The 17,086-nt window shown below is 40.1% G+C and overlaps 2 protein-coding genes across 2 annotated transcripts in view; one reads left to right on the forward strand and one right to left on the reverse strand.

Moving 5' to 3' along the window:
* Positions 1 to 17,086, reverse strand: part of LOC109400030 (uncharacterized) — a 1,200,131-nt gene that overhangs the window by 1,151,974 nt on the left and 31,071 nt on the right. The window lies entirely within an intron of this gene.
* Positions 3,302 to 4,354, forward strand: LOC134291122 (uncharacterized). Its single transcript, XM_062858459.1, has one exon. The coding sequence runs from the start codon at positions 3,302 to 3,304 to the stop codon at positions 4,352 to 4,354; it is 1,053 nt and encodes a 350-aa protein (XP_062714443.1).

The raw sequence follows: 17,086 nt of genomic DNA on the forward strand, positions 1-17,086 counted from the left end.
GAAGAAGCCTGAACTCCAGAAATGGCGACAAGAATATTCAAGATGGCGGCTCCAAATTCAAGATGGCGTCTGTTTAATGAAGTGTTAGGGCCAAAAACCATGTAATTTGGGTATATGGGAGTCCAAAAATGATGACCAAAATAACCAAGATGGCTTCCCGAAATCCAAGATGGCGGCTCCAAATTCAAAATGGTGTCTATTTAATTGAGTTTTAGGCTCTAAATCCATGCAATATGTGTATATATTTGGTATGGGGAAAATGCCTGGACTCCAAAAATGGCGACCTGAATATCGAAGATTGCAGCTCCAAATTCAAGATGCCGGCAGTTTAATGGAATTTTAGGCCCTAAAACCATGCAATTTGAGTATATTTGGTATGGGAAAGATGTTCGGAGTCCAAAAATGGTGACCAGGATATCAAAGATGGCGGTTCCAAAATTAAGATGGCGGCTGTTTAGTGGAGTTTTAGGCTCTAAAACCATGCAATTTGGGTATATTTGGTATGGGGAAGATGTTCGGAGTCCAAAAATGGCGACCAGAATATCCAAGATGGTGGCTACAAATTCAAGATGGCGGTTCTAAATTCAATAAAGTGGCTGTTAAATGGAGTTTTAGGCCCTAAAACCATGCAATTTGGGTATATTTGGTATGGGGAAGATATCCGAAGTCCATAAATTGCGAACAAAATATCCAAGATGTCGGTCTAAAATCCAAGATGGTGGCTCTAAATCCAAGATGTCGGCTGTTCAATGGCGGTTTAGGCTCTAAAACCATGTAATATGCGTATATTTGGTATAAGGAAGATGTCCGTAGTCCAAAAATGGCAACCAGGATGTCCAAGATGGCGGCTGTTTAATAGCGTTTAGGCTCTAGTTCATGTAATATGGGTATATTTAGCATAGAAAAGATGTCTGAACTCCAAAAATGGCGATGTCAAATCCAAAATGGCAGCTCCAAATTCAAGATTGCGGCTATTTAATGGAGTTTTATGCTATAAAACTGTGCAATATTGGTATGTTTGATATGGAGAAAATGACGGGAGTTAAAAAATAGAGACCACAATATGCAAGATCGCGGCTCCAAATTCAACCACGTGGTCATGTTAGGGGGGGGGGGTTTGGGCAAAGACCACGGTCCATACAAATTTTATTTTTTTTGTATGAACGAAAGACAACGCGGGGGGGGGGGGGGGTGCTCGAAATCTCCCAAAAAATGACCACGTGGTTTATGGACAGCCCCTATGGTGCTTTTATAGTAATCATATGTATTTCAGCCACTGACATTTCTATAGGAAATTTTTCCTTCTTTTGTTTATAGGCTATTCTTTCAAGTTGTGTTGATGTAGTATTCAATGGCAATTTAGTTTGAAGTTTTGTTCAGTAATTTTTCCTTCTTAAATCAATAGGCTGTTCTTTTAAGTTTTGTTACTGAATTAATTATCGACTATTTAGGTACTTATAATTCAATCAGAAATTTTGCCTTCTTTAATTCAATAGCGGTTCTTCCTCTCTATACTGCAGCAACAATTACTACTTGTGATTATTGATCATCCCCTCTTGGATTTATAGGTAGTTCCGATGAATTACACTGTATAAGTACAAATAATTTCTTCGAATTTCGACTGCTGATTATTATGTTGGGAGGTATGGCGTTCAGTCTTCGCAAGAATTACTCAAAAACGGATTCTTAAGCTTTCATAAGTTATTCCTCCAAAGATTGAAAGCCATACCTCCCAACTCGTGAACCGTATAGTACATTTTTTCATTATCGGATTTTGGAGGCATTCCAAAGAGCTTCAGAGCATTTTTCGGCGGATTTCACAAACGATACGGAGGCGTTATATGGCGTTTTTGGGGGTTTCGGAGGGCCTGAGGTGCGTTACATGGGGTTTCTGGGGTTATTAGGGGGATTTTGGAGGCATTCCAAAAAGCTTCAGAGCATTTTTCGGCGGATTTCACAAACGTTACGGAGGCGTTACATGCCGTTTTCTGGGGTTTCAGAGGGTCTGAGGTGCGTTACATGGGGTTTCTGGAGGTTTAAGGGGGATTTTGGAGGCATTCCAAAGAGCTATCAAATTTTCGTGATTTGTGCCAACGTAAGAACAGTAACGACATTCACAATACGCGCGACGTGAGACGAAACATAACACTTATAGTTCTTACAATCGTCAAGATATTAAAATTTACCTTTCGTCGACCGGTTTCGGGCGCGATGTCGCCCATCAACAGGACAATGTCCGACTGATTGCCTTCAGTTTTCGTACGATGTTCGTACACGTCCGAAGAGAAGAGATGCTACTGGGGAGTCGTGTCTACCAGACTAAAAAGACACGACGCAATGGGCGGGTCGTCTTCATTCATCAACGGCCTTCGTGTGTTGCTGATGAACATTGACTCCCAAGCGTTTAAGTGTAACGTTTTTCTTACACTTTTGACGAGTTTGGCATTATTCCAATCAATTTCATGTTGGGAGTCTACTGTATGCGCTGCCACGCTGGATTCGGTTGCTTTGGAAGACTGGACAGCATTTTTGTGCTCTTTTAAACGGACCTTTACTTTCCGGCGAGTTTGGCCAATGTAAACTGCCGGGCAGTCCTTACATGGTATCTCGTATATTCCGGATTGTTCATCCGGCGGTACCTTGTCCTTAAGGTTGCATAAAAGGTCACGTAGGGTCTTGTCGCTCTTATGCACAACGTGTAGGTTTTGTCGGCGAAGGGCTGTTTTTATTTGATTGGTTATCCTGGGGTAAAACGGCAAGCTAATTCTTCTGGTTTCTTCTGGGTTCTGTTGAAGGGTGGTAATGTTCCTGCGGTGGTTTTTCCGTTTGTGCTTCTTCAAAATTTTGTTCACAAAAGGCCTGTCGTATCCGTTCACCTCAGCTGCTGTATACACACGACTTTTTTTCTTCTTCAAACTCGTCGCGCTCCATGGGTATATTGTACAGCCGGTGTGCCATGGAGTGAAAAGCAGCTTGCTTCTGAGCTCCAAAGTGATTGGAGTCAGATGTGATATACCTATCCGTTGATGTGGGTTTGCGGTATATACCGAACTTCAACGTGTCGTCTTCCTTTCTGGTGATCAATAAATCGAGAAACGGTAGGCTCCCTTCCACTTCTCTCTCTACAGTAAAATTGATTGTGTTGTGTTGTGAATTTAGCATCGCCAGAGTCTGCTCGAGGTAACGCTCCTTCACCGGGGCGAAAACATCATCTACATATCGCCACCAGATTCTCGGAAACAGTTTTTTCTTCTGAGCTTCATCCGAAGTCGCTCATGAAGAAGGGAATGCTGTGGTTGTAATGGATCGAGAAGACTATGATTCGAGAGTCCATGCAATGATCAGTGCCGGTCCGTATGAGGAATATAAATTCAAAAACGGCAAAACCAAAGATCCTCTCAACAAAATGATTGAGGAAGTAAATCATACGCGACAGACTGTGGCTCATCTGATGGGTGACGAGAAACTTGAAAGAAAGTTTCATGTTCCGAATCCAACGGTGGCATCTTTATACTGTCTACCGAAGATTCACAAAGATCCCATTGGAATGCGACCCATTTCCTCCAACATCCGCACCCCCACGGAAAAACTGGCAGCTTGGCTGGTGAATGAGATGAAGAAGTACCCTGTTAGGCATGGGAAAAGTGTGAAAAACTCGATCGATTTGGTGAAGAGATTGGAGGGTTTCAAATTGCGGAGGGGGGAAATTTTAGTTTCGTTTGATGTCGCCGCATTGTTTCCCAGCGTACCCGTCACCGAAGCCCTGCACAGCCTACGCCGACATCTAGAACGCAGCCGTGCTCCACCCAACCATATAGAGGCATATCTATCCGTAGCTCAGGTATGCATGAATCAAAACTTTTTCACCTTCAGGGGAAAGTTTTTTAAACAGACGTTTGGACTTAGCATGGGTAGCAAGTTGTCCCCACTGCTTGCAGACCTCTTCATGAGCGACTTCGAGGATGAAGCTCAGAAGAAAAAACTGTTTCCGAGAATCTGGTGGCGATATGTAGATGATGTTTTCGCCCCGGTGAAGGAGCGTTACCTCGAGCAGACTCTGGCGATGCTAAATTCACAACACAACACAATCAATTTTACTGTAGAGAGAGAAGTGGAAGGGAGCCTACCGTTTCTCGATTTATTGATCACCAGAAAGGAAGACGACACGTTGAAGTTCGGTATATACCGCAAACCCACATCAACGGATAGGTATATCACATCTGACTCCAATCACTTTGGAGCTCAGAAGCAAGCTGCTTTTCACTCCATGGCACACCGGCTGTACAATATACCCATGGAGCGCGACGAGTTTGAAGAAGAAAAAAGTCGTGTGGTCAAACTCGCCGGAAAGTAAAGGTCCGTTTAAAAGAGCACAAAAATGCTGTCCAGTCTTCCAAAGCAACCGAATCCAGCGTGGCAGCGCATACAGTAGACTCCCAACATGAAATTGATTGGAATAATGCCAAACTCGTCAAAAGTGTAAGAAAAACGTTACACTTAAACGCTTGGGAGTCAATGTTCATCAGCAACACACGAAGGCCGTTGATGAATGAAGACGACCCGCCCATTGCGTCGTGTCTTTTTAGTCTGGTAGACACGACTCCCCAGTAGCATCTCTTCTCTTCGGACGTGTACGAACATCGTACGAAAACTGAAGGCAATCAGTCGGACATTGTCCTGTTGATGGGCGACATCGCGCCCGAAACCGGTCGACGAAAGGTAAATTTTAATATCTTGACGATTGTAAGAACTATAAGTGTTATGTTTCGTCTCACGTCGCGCGTATTGTGAATTCCAAAGAGCTTCAGAACATTTTCGGCGGATTCCAGAAACGTTACGCAGGCGTTACTTGCCGTTTTCTGGGGGTTTCTGGGGGTATTAGGGGGATATTGAAGGCATTCCAAAGAGCTTCAGAGCATTTTTCGGCGGATTTCAGAAACGTTACGAAGGCGTTACATGCCGTTTTCTGGGGTTTCGGAGGGTCTGAGGTGCGTTTTTTTTATTCCTTGTTGGGTATCTAAGTCACTACGACCAGTTATTAGATCTATTGTGACATGGTGCGTTACATGGGGTTTCCGGGGGTTTAAGGGGGATTTTGGAGGCATTCCAAAGAGTTCCAGAGAATTTTCGGCGGATTTCACAAACGTTACGGAAGCGTTACATACCGTTTTCAGGGGTTTCGGAAGGTCTGAGGTGCGTTACATGGGGTTTCTGGGGGTTTAAGGGGGATTTTGGAGACATTTCAAAGAGCTTCAGAGCATTTTCGGCGGATTTCAGAAACGTTACGAAGGCGTTACATGCCATTTTCTGGGGTTTCGGAGGGTCTGAGGTGCGTTACATGGGGTTTCCGGGGGTTTTAGGGAGATTTTGGAGGCATACCAAAGAGCATCAGAGAATTTTCGGCGGATTTCACAAACGTTACGGAAGCGTTACATAGCGTTTTCAGGGGTTTCGGAAGGTCTGAGGTGCGCTACATGGGGTTTCTGGGGTTTTAAGGGGGATTTTGGAGGCATTCCAAAGAGCTTTAAAGCATTTTCGGCGGATTTCACTTTCATGCATAACATTTCTTTATATCCTTCTATTGGCTTCTACTTTCTATCATTCTAGGCATCTATTTCGGATTGCAATGCGGTAGTAAATAGCTGCATATAAGCTAATTGTCGTTTTTCTGTCAAATACTGACCACTTTATCATGTCTTCCAATTATACCTTTTGTTCTATTCGACCTTTTGTCCATTCGACCTTTTGTCCATTCGACCTTTTGTCCATTCGACCTTTTGTCCTTCGACCTTATGTCTTTCGACCTTTTGTCATAGATTCGTCTGACATTACTGTAACTAATATGTCCTGCTCACCGTATCATTCCCATTATTAAACCTTTTGTATACTGAATTCCCCGTAGGCAAACGTAATAGGTGGCTATGTAGGGGTTCGAAAGAACGCTGAATTTTCTCGAATTTCCTTAATTTATGAATGTTGAACGACCTCCAAAATCTTTTCAAATTATTTTTCTAAACTTATTTTCAATCCTTTGCACTTATTGGTCGATGGTACATTTCCAACATCGACATGCGGCTAGCTTGAAATGTTCAAACGGATATTTCAAAATTGTAAAACAAATATAACGCTGTTCCAACTCTGCTGTTCGAAATCCTTCCTTCTTGAATGGGGGAACCATTTACACTCTACCTATTCTTCTCACCCCGCTTTTTCTGTGGAAGAGCCCCAACGTCCGCTTCTTTGAATTACCGGTAGGTACACCGTGGTAGGTCCGGTAAGCGAGAACACAGTTGTTGAGGGTTTGTTGTGCTGGTGTCGGGGGCTCATTCCTATTTATTGTTTAACAATTTTATGAGAATTGCTCCTGTCTCGAAAGGGTGCAGCACAGCTGTGTTGGGTTGTAGCGCCCGAACGAACTGTAGCATTACTGTAGTGGTTGCCACTGGTCGACGTTGACGAGGACTGGACAAGAAAGTTTCGCTCCTTGGCAAGGTGAGGATGATTAATTAGTGAACGTTCTTTTTCCGTACTTCGTTCCTCTGGAGTATTTATATACACATTTTTTTTTTCTTCGCTTCCTTTCAGTAGTCGCGCTTTCCGACGAGGCCGAGGAGGGAAGTTATTTCATCAATTACAAGAAAACTACTTCCGATAGGGATCACGAATTCGTTCGGAAGGTTGACTGCTTGGTTGATTCGTGTGCCGATTTGAGCCCTCGTTTTGACGGCTCAGCGCCGGTGGTTTATTGCTTGACTGGTGCATCCATATTTATTTGAATAACAATGAGATTCCTTTCCGGGAAGATTGATGAGGTTTGGTTGATAGAATGGCACCTACAATTATTTCTGAATCAGATTATATCAAAACAAACGGTACGGGAGTTGTTGACGGATACGACACCGACTCGGAAGCAGGTTATAAGGAAAACTTTAGGTACAGTCTACGTTGTGAAACTGAAAGGAAATAATTGGCACAGCTGACCAATGGTATCGCCTTAGATACTGAGAGTTCTTAACCACACCACAACCAGCGGTGCATTATAGTAATTATATTCTTCTTTTTATCATATTCAGGACAGAGTCTTTTTCGGGTATACATAAAAATCAAGCCTGGAAAGTACGGGATAAAAATTTCCTCAGGATACGTGCACCTAATGCAAGTGTATACTGGGAAAGTAGCTAATAACCCTGAAAAAGGACAGGGAATGAGGATAGTAAAGGATCTGGTTAAGCCTTTCACAGCTACTTATTGGGAAGTAACATCCGACAACCTCTTCTCAAGTACCGATCTTGTTGATGCCTTGTGGACTGACAAGCTTCTTTACGCTGAAACGATGCGAGTCAATAAGCCTGCAATTCCTACTGAGTTTCATGCAACCAAAGACCGGGAGGCAGGCACTACTATAGTGGGGCATAAAAATCAAAAATCTCTCCCAGTGCCAGCGTATTATCCGAAGAAAGAAACCGGTTGTCATTCTATAAACCAAGCAAGTAACAGAGGAGGTGATGCATAGTAGAAAATCGAAGATCATAGAGATCTACAACAGGACGAAAGGTGCGGTGGATGTAGTTGATCAGCTTACTCGAAGCACCTCTGTATCGCGACGAAGTCGAGTATGGAGCGAAAAAATCTTCATGGAGATAATAGACATTGCATGTCTCAATTCGTTTGTTACTTTCACGACAGTTAACCCTGAGTAGAATAACAAATCGAAACAACGACGATCAGGTTTTTTTACAGCACCTGGCCGAAGAGCTTACGCTCCCTAACATGAAGAACTGTTTGGACACTGGTCACCTTCAACCGGAACTTGCGAATCATATTTCTGATTTTATCAAGTTATATCGGTTTGCGCAGATCTGTCAGTTATGTAAAAAAATGGCAGAATGATCTTGTAAATGCTGAACTACAGAGATATGTACACATCATTGTACTTTCGAAGATCTGATCATTTGTAAGGGATGCAATGCAACTGAGGAAAAATTATTGAAAGTTCCTGCAAACCTAAAGAAGAGCCGGTGATTGGAAAAGTGCTCCAAGCGACGAATATCGTGGGGAAACAAATTATGCTGCAGCTATATTGTAGTAGCATGTTCATCTAGTAGGTTGTTCATTTCTATTTCCGATATAGGGCACTGCATTGTTTTGATTTTGCAAGGAGTTTTGACATTTCGTGGCCTTGTTATTTACAAAATCTCAATAAGAGTAAAAGAGAGGGAGAGACTTTCGTGCAGAGCCCTATAGTAGGCCTCGAGGTTAGACAGCTAGGAATACCCACGGTGTACAGAAGAAGGTGATATATTCCCGAAATCTGACAGCTTTTTGATGACGTAATTCAAATCGTTCATATGTGATCTAGTACTCCACACCAATTTGGTCAATGTGAAAACGATAAGAACGACGTCACATGTTTACATCCAAAATAGATGTTTACATAGGTTACTAGCCTGCCTTGTGATATTTATGCCGTGGGAATACCAATTGTCAATAAATTCATTCTGTTGCCAACCATCAACTGCTAGTCGACCACTCACTACAATATTGCACTAGTTTGTCGGAATTGCAGTGAGAAGAGGACGTATTACGTCCTATGTTCGGCATGTAAAGAGAAATAATTCAGAGAAAGCATTTACATTTGCATAGAGGGATTAGGGGCATGCAATGCACACCCGGGGCGAAATGAACACCCCTGTTTTTGCCGAAACCATTGGCATTTATGTTAAACTTTTAATGCATGAGTGTAAAGAAACAAGCCATTGTTCTATTATTCAAAAGTACCGTAATCTTGGGGGTAGTTGACCAGCGGGGTGAAGTTGATCACATTGGGATCCACATCCTTCAACCGCTGAGGACGCCACAATTCTGTATCAATGAAAGAACTTTTGATGTAAATCGATTGTGTGAATATATTTGAAGAATTTTTGAAGGTTTTTATGGCAATTTTGACAGATTTTACATAGAAATATCGACTTTTTTGGATGTGTATTGAAAGTCGGTGAAAAGACTGCCTTTCAAAAAATCGCCTCCCAGCAACGCTTTGTTTGTCAGAAGATGACTCACAAAACTCTTTTATTTATTCGTGGTAGGCTTATTAAACATAGCTTTGAGTTGAAATCGATGTTAACATATAAGTTTTATTTAAAAAAAGCATATTTTTGCGAAAGTAAGACGATTTTTTAAGGTAATTGCATACCTTTAGGCGTTTAATGTGGGTCATTCTGTAAGTTACTAAACTTTATTTTATTTTTAACAAACAAACAGTCGTAAGAATTTTAAAAATGTAGGTATTCAGATTCAGCATCATCAAATTTGGTTTGTTCAATAATTTTCCATTCTTAAAATGTTATGTCATTGGTTGATCAAGAAACAAGCCATCAACTTCACCCCGGATTTAAAATTTTCAAATTTGGCCGTTTGAGCATTTTTTATAAAATTGAGCAATTTCTCGTAGGAATTTCGTTTACGGAACTTGAAACAGGTCCACTCAGTACATATTTTAAAAGTATTTGTTTGGAGTCATGTGCATTGTACTTGATTTTATTCAAAAGAATAGAGCGAAAGTGATCAACTTCCCCCCCCAGATTACGGTACCATTTATATTCCTCCAAAATATTCAAAATATCATTGAAATATGTTTTTCATATGGCGAAATTCTTATAATTTCGAAGCAACAGCAAATAAGGTGTTATGAGTGAATTGTTATCTTATCTGCATGTATGCGCAGATTAAGCAATGGATGAAGTATATTATTTTTGATCAGAATTTACTCAAAATAGCAATTTTAATGTTGTAGTCGATTCGGGTCGAAATGAACACGGGCAATGGTAAATGGATGTACGCGCATTGCATACTGTTAGGCGTTTTAGAGAGTTTGGAAAAAAAATCACTCCGATTATTTTAGCCTAAAGTTTATTTATTTAACTGCGATGTTATGTAAACTCGTCTAAGATGGAGTATCATGTCTGTGGTATTGATCTCCGTAGGCAAATTACTTAACTGGTCGATGTAATCAAAGAATTTGCAATGTAGGGGTGTCCATTATGCCCCTAATCCCCCTATGGAAACTAATGCAAAATATCGTATTTGGCCTGAAAAATACCGACCATCTTTTTAGATGGACAGCCATTAAGACCAGTCAAGCTAATCAAGCCTGGAGATCTTGGAGGACTGCATCGACGATCCATCTGCAGATTCGGAGCAGGAGCTCACCAGTCCAGCGAAAGAAATCCAAAATCATGGGGAACAACATGAAACGATCGGTGTAGAATCCGTCGTTTTGAAAGGCGCGTTAGTTTCAGTTTTACCTGTGGCATAGGCAAAAAGTAAAAAGTACCCGAATCAATTTTCTATAGTAGTGAGGATTATTGGCAGAAATAAATGTGGGAGGAGAGACTACGATCAACAGGAAACCTAGAACAGCTGATGATGATTTACAGAAAATTTTTACTGTAGAAATCAGATTCAAGCCAGGACAGGAAACCCTGAAATATAGGAGAATATAGGAGGATTAGGGGCATAATGGACATCCGGGGCAAAATGGACACCCCTGTTGTTTGCCGAAACCGTTGACTTTTATGTAAAACTTTTAATGCATAAGTGTAAAGGAACAAGTCATTGTTCTATTTTTCAAAAGTACCATTTATATTCCTTCTAAATAACCAAAATATCATTGAAATTGAAGTATGTTTTTCATATGGTGGATTTCTTATAATTTCGAAGCAGTAGCAAATAACTTATCTACATGTATACGCAGATTTAGCAATGGATGAAGTATTATATTTTCGATCAGAAATTACTCAAAATAGCAATTTCAATGTTGTAGTCGATTCGGGGCGAAATGAACACTGGCAATTATGAATGGACGTACGCGCGTTGCATACTGTTAGGCGTTTTAGAGTGTTTGGAAAAATCAATCCGATTATTTTAGCCTAAAATTTATTTAATTAACTTTGATGTAATGCAAACTCGTCTAAGATGAAGTATTATATCTGTGGTATTGATCTCCGTAGGCAAATTACTTAACTGGTCGATATAATCAAAGAATTAGCATAAAATATGCAAGGGGTGTCCATTATGCCCCGATGGGTGTCCGTTTCGCCCCGTACCTTTCTTGCCAGCCCAAAAAAGCACACGGTTTACAATTCATTATTTTTTCACAATAATGACATTCTACCTGCTGTAAATGTTTGAAATATGTAGGAAACAAGTTAAAGTTGTAAGCCAACTGATAATATGTTAAGTTTTACTCTGTTATACATACCTAACATACTCATGTCCATTATGCCCCCAATTCCCCTATAGTGCTTCTTCTTCTTTATGGCTCTACGTCCCCACTGGGACTTGGCCTGCCTCGCTTCAACTTAGTGTTCTTTGAGCACTTCCACAGTTATTAATTGAAGGGCTTTCTTTGCCTGTCATTGCATGAATTTGTGTATTGTGAGGCAAGTACAATGATACACTATGCCCAGGGAGTCGAGAAAATTTTCCCGGCTGGAACGGGAATCGAACCCGCCGTCTCCGGATTGGCGATCCATAGCCTTAACCACTAGGCTAACTGGTGACAACTATCCCCCCCCCCCTATAGTGCTATGGAAACTAATGCAAAGTATCGTATTTGGCCTGAAAAATACCCACCATCTTTTCAGATGCACAGTCATTAAGACCAGTCAAGCTAATCAAGCCTGGAGATCTGGGAGGACTGCATCGACGATCCATCTGCAAATTCGAAGCAGGAGCTCACCAGTCCAGCGAAAGAAATCCAAAATCATGGGGAACAACAACCACTTCCAGTTGAAACCGAAGCTGCATCTAGTAGCGGTATAAATGTTACCGCATGAAGCGAAGCAGAACCGTGTACACCACCGCGAGAGACCAATCGAAAGTTTGAAATACTTCAAACCAACAAAGAGCGTCAGCTATGGATTTCTGCACGAACTCATGCTGGCCTGCTTACTCTCACAGAAAACAGGCGAAAGGTGGTTATAGTTTACACCTCAACAAAAAAATATTTTCGAACAAAATTTAAATTTATTTGAAAAATCTATTAAAGCTATGGAAGCGTGCAACTTTTTTTTTCTGATGTATGTGATCCTTTTATTGTGTGTGAAAAAAAGTTAAACAACAGCATGACCGTTGCTTAAAAACATTGAAAATTCATGTTTCCAACGAACGGAACGCATCTAATGGAAGAGAACCGTTGCATCACAATCATTAGTCGAGTGCGTTCACCGTCCAGTACCAAAAGCTGAGAACGGATTTAAAAAAAACGGTCCGAAACTCATTGTGAAGTGTCACTATTCACGAGAATGTGGATAAACCATGCCAAACAAGGTTCCGTATTATTTCAAAGATTTAAGAAAAAAAATCATTTTACTTGAAAATATAAATTATTACAACTGCAAGCAATGCTATCAAAGGAATCGCATCGCAAGATTTGTCAGCGCTCGCAGAAAACCACTGATTATTGAAGGACTTCAGAACGATTCTAAAACAATAATAAAAACTCTAGGGTAAAAAATATAATTTGGACATGCACGGCGATGTATGCCTTGTTCCGGAGAGATAATAAAAGTAGATACTTCTCAATATCGATTATTGGATCAAATAGACCCTATTCTGATGACTTACGTTGGAAATACGCTTGACAATTGAGAATTTACTTCAAAATTATCGAAAATGTAAATTATTTCACTAAAACCCCTCAAATGCAGGAAATGGGTCTGGCGATATTTCCTCGATTTTAACAAAAACTGTAATAGTTACCAAAATAGATGCCTGTTAAGCGAAGAAATTTGATTATTTGTAAGAAAATATTTGTTGATTTATGCTAATTCATGGCTAAACGTTGAGATAATTGCCCTGTCCAAATTATATATACCTGAGGGTGTCCAAAACATATATTCGGTGTCCAAAATGCAATTCTAACAGGCGATTGGAAATTATGATTTTCTTAGCTTAAAATGTTTTGGTTAAGGTTTTTGTCACCAGGAATGCAAAGTACAATCATACTAAACGTATTAGTAACTTTGCAAAATAATTAATTGCTTTCTAAGGAAGCTAGGGGACGATTTTTCTGACGTTGTCCTCAGCCTGTCCAAAATACATGAATTACCCTAAAAGGTGGAACTTTTTGCTGGGATATTCGTGATAAAAAAAGCTTTTTTTGGTTAGTCATTATAATTTACGCCGCCTGTCCACGGCCAATAGGGTAGTGGAGGTATTTTGGACCGGGCAGGTATTTTGGCCCACCTAGGGAGTTTTATGATATTTATCACATAATCTCTACTAAATCTTGGTAAATTTTTATTGAAACACGAAAAGTATTCAACTGTGTGATGACCTTTATTTTGGATGTCAGTTAAATATGCTGTTCAGTATCAAACATAGAGAAAATGTTTTCACTTCCAATGAAACGCACGGAAAAGCACCAAAAACAAAAGAGGTGACAAATTTGTAGTCGGCTTCGAAGAGGTATTAAATTTTACAAATAAATATTTATTTCATGTGAATGTAGTTAGGGCCATGTAAGAACTCAAAATAAACTGTTCTTAACCTCGGCGGAGCGATAATATTCAATAAAATGGTGGTTTGAGGTATGGCCAAAATATGTTCAACATAATCAGATGTGGACATATTTTGGACCACCTGCCAGATCCATCTCTCCAGTTCCTTCTAAAGGGAGAAAACATTCATGCCAATCTAATGTAGTCCGAAAACAGATGAATAGAATAAGTTGGGACCTCCCGTGATCTGAGTTGTTATACGTTTATTTCACAATGAGATTGTTGTGGGTTCAATTTGTTCTAACAAATTTTCGCCAAGTTGTTTCATTTCGATTCGATTTGTGCCCAAACAACTTTTCGACAAGTTGAAGTTTTCAGGTGTTCAGTCGTTCAGTTTAGAAAAGTTGTCCTTTTCGGCAATTAGTTGATGACTGAGACACTGTGTTATCTATTGTATGTTTGACAAATTATGTATCATTCAAATTACTTTATTTTTGATGGCCTTTCCACTCATTACAATATGTGTGGAACGCCTTTATATTTAGCAAAATCACTAGACTTTCACACTTCCTATGAAGCGTTACGTAATTTATACATGGTGACTTACGTCATGAGATAGTTAATAAATATACGTTTTGCGTAACATTTTTTATGAAACATCATACTACAATGCGTAAAAACTGGCAGTAGCAACAAAATTTCATCTGTTTTTACCGTTACGTAATTTTTAAACGTTCCCTGCCTCAAAAAATGAATAGAAAAGATGTAATCGTCACGTAGTTTTAACTATGTTTAAATTTTTGCTGAGGTGGCTTTCATTTCATCAATAAATTGAAGTTTAATTTGGTGGGCCAAAATATGTGCACTTGGTGGTCCAAAATAAAGTCAGGTGGTCCAAAATAGAAGCCCGAGATCCTTCAGGAGTTTTGGTATTTCTTGTATTTACTACAACAATTTTGAGTTCTGTTTGGCCTTTTTCGACAAAAACATGTTGCTCTACGTAATGCCTACTGAAATTATCCATGTTCAGAAGTGGGGACCTTCTTTTTTCGCTGAATTATTCATCCACTTCCTAAAGCGGTCCAAAATACCTCCCTTACCCTACATGATTGTTTTTTAATCGCTTTTAACAATGCATATGAAGTTCCATACCCTGGGATTATATGGGTTGGGTATTTCAAGGTTGAAATCGGCCCAAAGGAAAATAGCCATCTATTAATGTTTTGCTTTCATCCATTATTACCGTGAATGTCTTTCAGTTATCTGCCGGCATCTGGAACGTTGTTTATTTGTTATTACGAATCGTACTAGGTATGTACCCGTTTCACGACGCTCCAACTGTAAAGATGATTACACATTTTCAGTCCCCGAGCAGCTTCTTCCAACAAACCTTTCTTTCTTCGAATGGGAAAATGCCCCGGCAAGAACGGAAACCATTATTTGAAATGACCGACATAAAGTTTTGACGCACATTCTTCGCAGTCCACACACATACGCTTCAGACGACCGCCAGGTAAATGCCGGTGTTCGAGGATAGTGAACTGCAGCCAGCCACGTGGTTCGATTTCTGACCGTATTTCCCAGGTCAACAGCAAAGTGCCCCCCATACATCCATCCTTTAGTCCATGATTTGCTTTGTCGACTGTTTGGTTAAATACGTCGGTCGGTAGCTGATGTAGGTATACATTGCGTGGAAGTACATCGACTGGCCAGTGGCCACCATACAGTCGTTACGTCTTACGTGGTACTCACCGTTCCGAAAGTGCGTATACACCTACCTACAAGAGTAGAGGTATTTGGGCAGTCGAAGAATGTTTGCGTTTCTCTAGTTTAGTGAGGAAGAGAGACTGCGCAAAGACGGACGAAAATCGTTGGCATTAAATTAATGGCAAACCATCCTAATTGAATTCGGCAGGAAGGTGGCTGGGTATAGCAGATTGAGGAGTTTGACTGCAAGCATGTGGGTTTGGCCGGCTGGTGGGAGTTTGGGGAAATAAGCGTAAAATGTAATATTGAATTTAACTTTAGGACCTTTGGAATGTGCGGTAGAATATTGGGAAGAATCCCAACATGAATCTCTGGAAAAATTCTAAAAACAATAATCCAGGAAGTAATTCCATGTATGATGATAGTAGGAATTCGTGAAGGAATCGAAAAAGTTGGAGGGGTTGTATACTAGACACAACCGCAAGTCTGACGTTGAATAACGTCCGTTTATGCATTACTTTCGACTATTGAATGCTGTATTGACATTGATATTGACTCTGATACGAAATTTTGGTTTGACTATTGGTTTGATTGTAGATGGAAATTGATATGTAGTCCTTGATGATAACTCTTGAGTGAAATTTTCTGTGGCTCTGAAAAGATCCGTTGGTTTGATTGTAGATGGTGTTTGATACATTTTGATGTTACTAAAGATTGATTGTCATTATGTCATGGATCTTGATGCCGATGAAGGTTGATGGAACAAGCTTTGAATGTTGGTTGTAGTCGGTTGGTGTAGCTGTTTGGAGGAATGCAAAATGATCATTACTAGTTAATCAGAGTTTATCAGATAAACTACCTAGTTAAAATTCAAATAGTACCAGCATGGGTCGGTGGTGGAGGAAACACGAATGGCATCTCTTAGTCTCACACTTCCCGTCAATGTCAAATCCTCGCATGATTCCCTTTCGCCAGATCAAACCGAATATACTTCTTCATGAAATCTACGAATTTTAAGTTTTCCTACATAGATATAACGTCATTGAAAAGAAGAATCAGGTTTCGTGTCAAAAATTGTTCCTTCTGCTTGTTTGGGGGAAGGGTATGAGTGCCATTAGTAATCTCACGCTCCCATATTTATCCTATTCGAAACCAAGCGATTACGGCAACGATTTATTCCGTTCATTTTGTTTTCAAGCGTGCTCACTCCTCGGTTGAGTCAATCGGTTGAAAATTGACTGAGTTATAGCAGCAAGTGCCCAAAATAGGTGCTCCTGCCCAAATGGTCTCAGACCCTATTTTGTTATTTTTTCTTTGTACATTCTGACTTTCGTCTCATGTCATAGCTTTATCATTTTTTCCTTAAAATTTCTTCAAAAAGTTTGCATGAAAGATTCCTAAACTGTTGTTTTTCTCATCAACTATTTCATAACTATCTCTTAAAGCTTTTCTCACGTATGCTTCTGTATGTTTCGGTGCCAACTTAGCACAGAAATCTTTTGATTTACTAGATTGATTAGTATTTTTTTTAAAACCTTCTCTCCTATTTGATAAGATGGAGCTTTCTTATTTGAGCGCAAGTTGTAGTATTTCGCCTGTTTTTAGTACGCTTCCTCAAAGTTTTTCCTTACTTGTTTGTATAATTGATCTCGTTCTTGATCATTTAGGGTTGTATTAGTTAAAACACCTTCGTTCCTTAATCTCTCGTACTCTGTTCCATTAGAAATCATATTGCGTCCGAAAGTTGAAAAGTACGGCGAGTATTTAGTGGAACCATGCACAGAATTCCTTATTGCACATGCAATTTCCTGAAGATTATCGGTCCATTGTTTATGGTTGCTTTTCAAGGAATATTTGATGGCCGTACACGGAACTAC

This window comes from Aedes albopictus, chromosome 1 (assembly GCF_035046485.1).
Source record: "Aedes albopictus strain Foshan chromosome 1, AalbF5, whole genome shotgun sequence".
Taxonomy (NCBI): domain Eukaryota; kingdom Metazoa; phylum Arthropoda; class Insecta; order Diptera; family Culicidae; genus Aedes; species Aedes albopictus.

Bases quoted from the DNA above. Each gene is read 5' to 3' on its own strand.
- LOC134291122 (XM_062858459.1), top strand. From the start codon at position 3,302: ATGGATCGAGAAGACTATGATTCGAGAGTCCATGCAATGATCAGTGCC.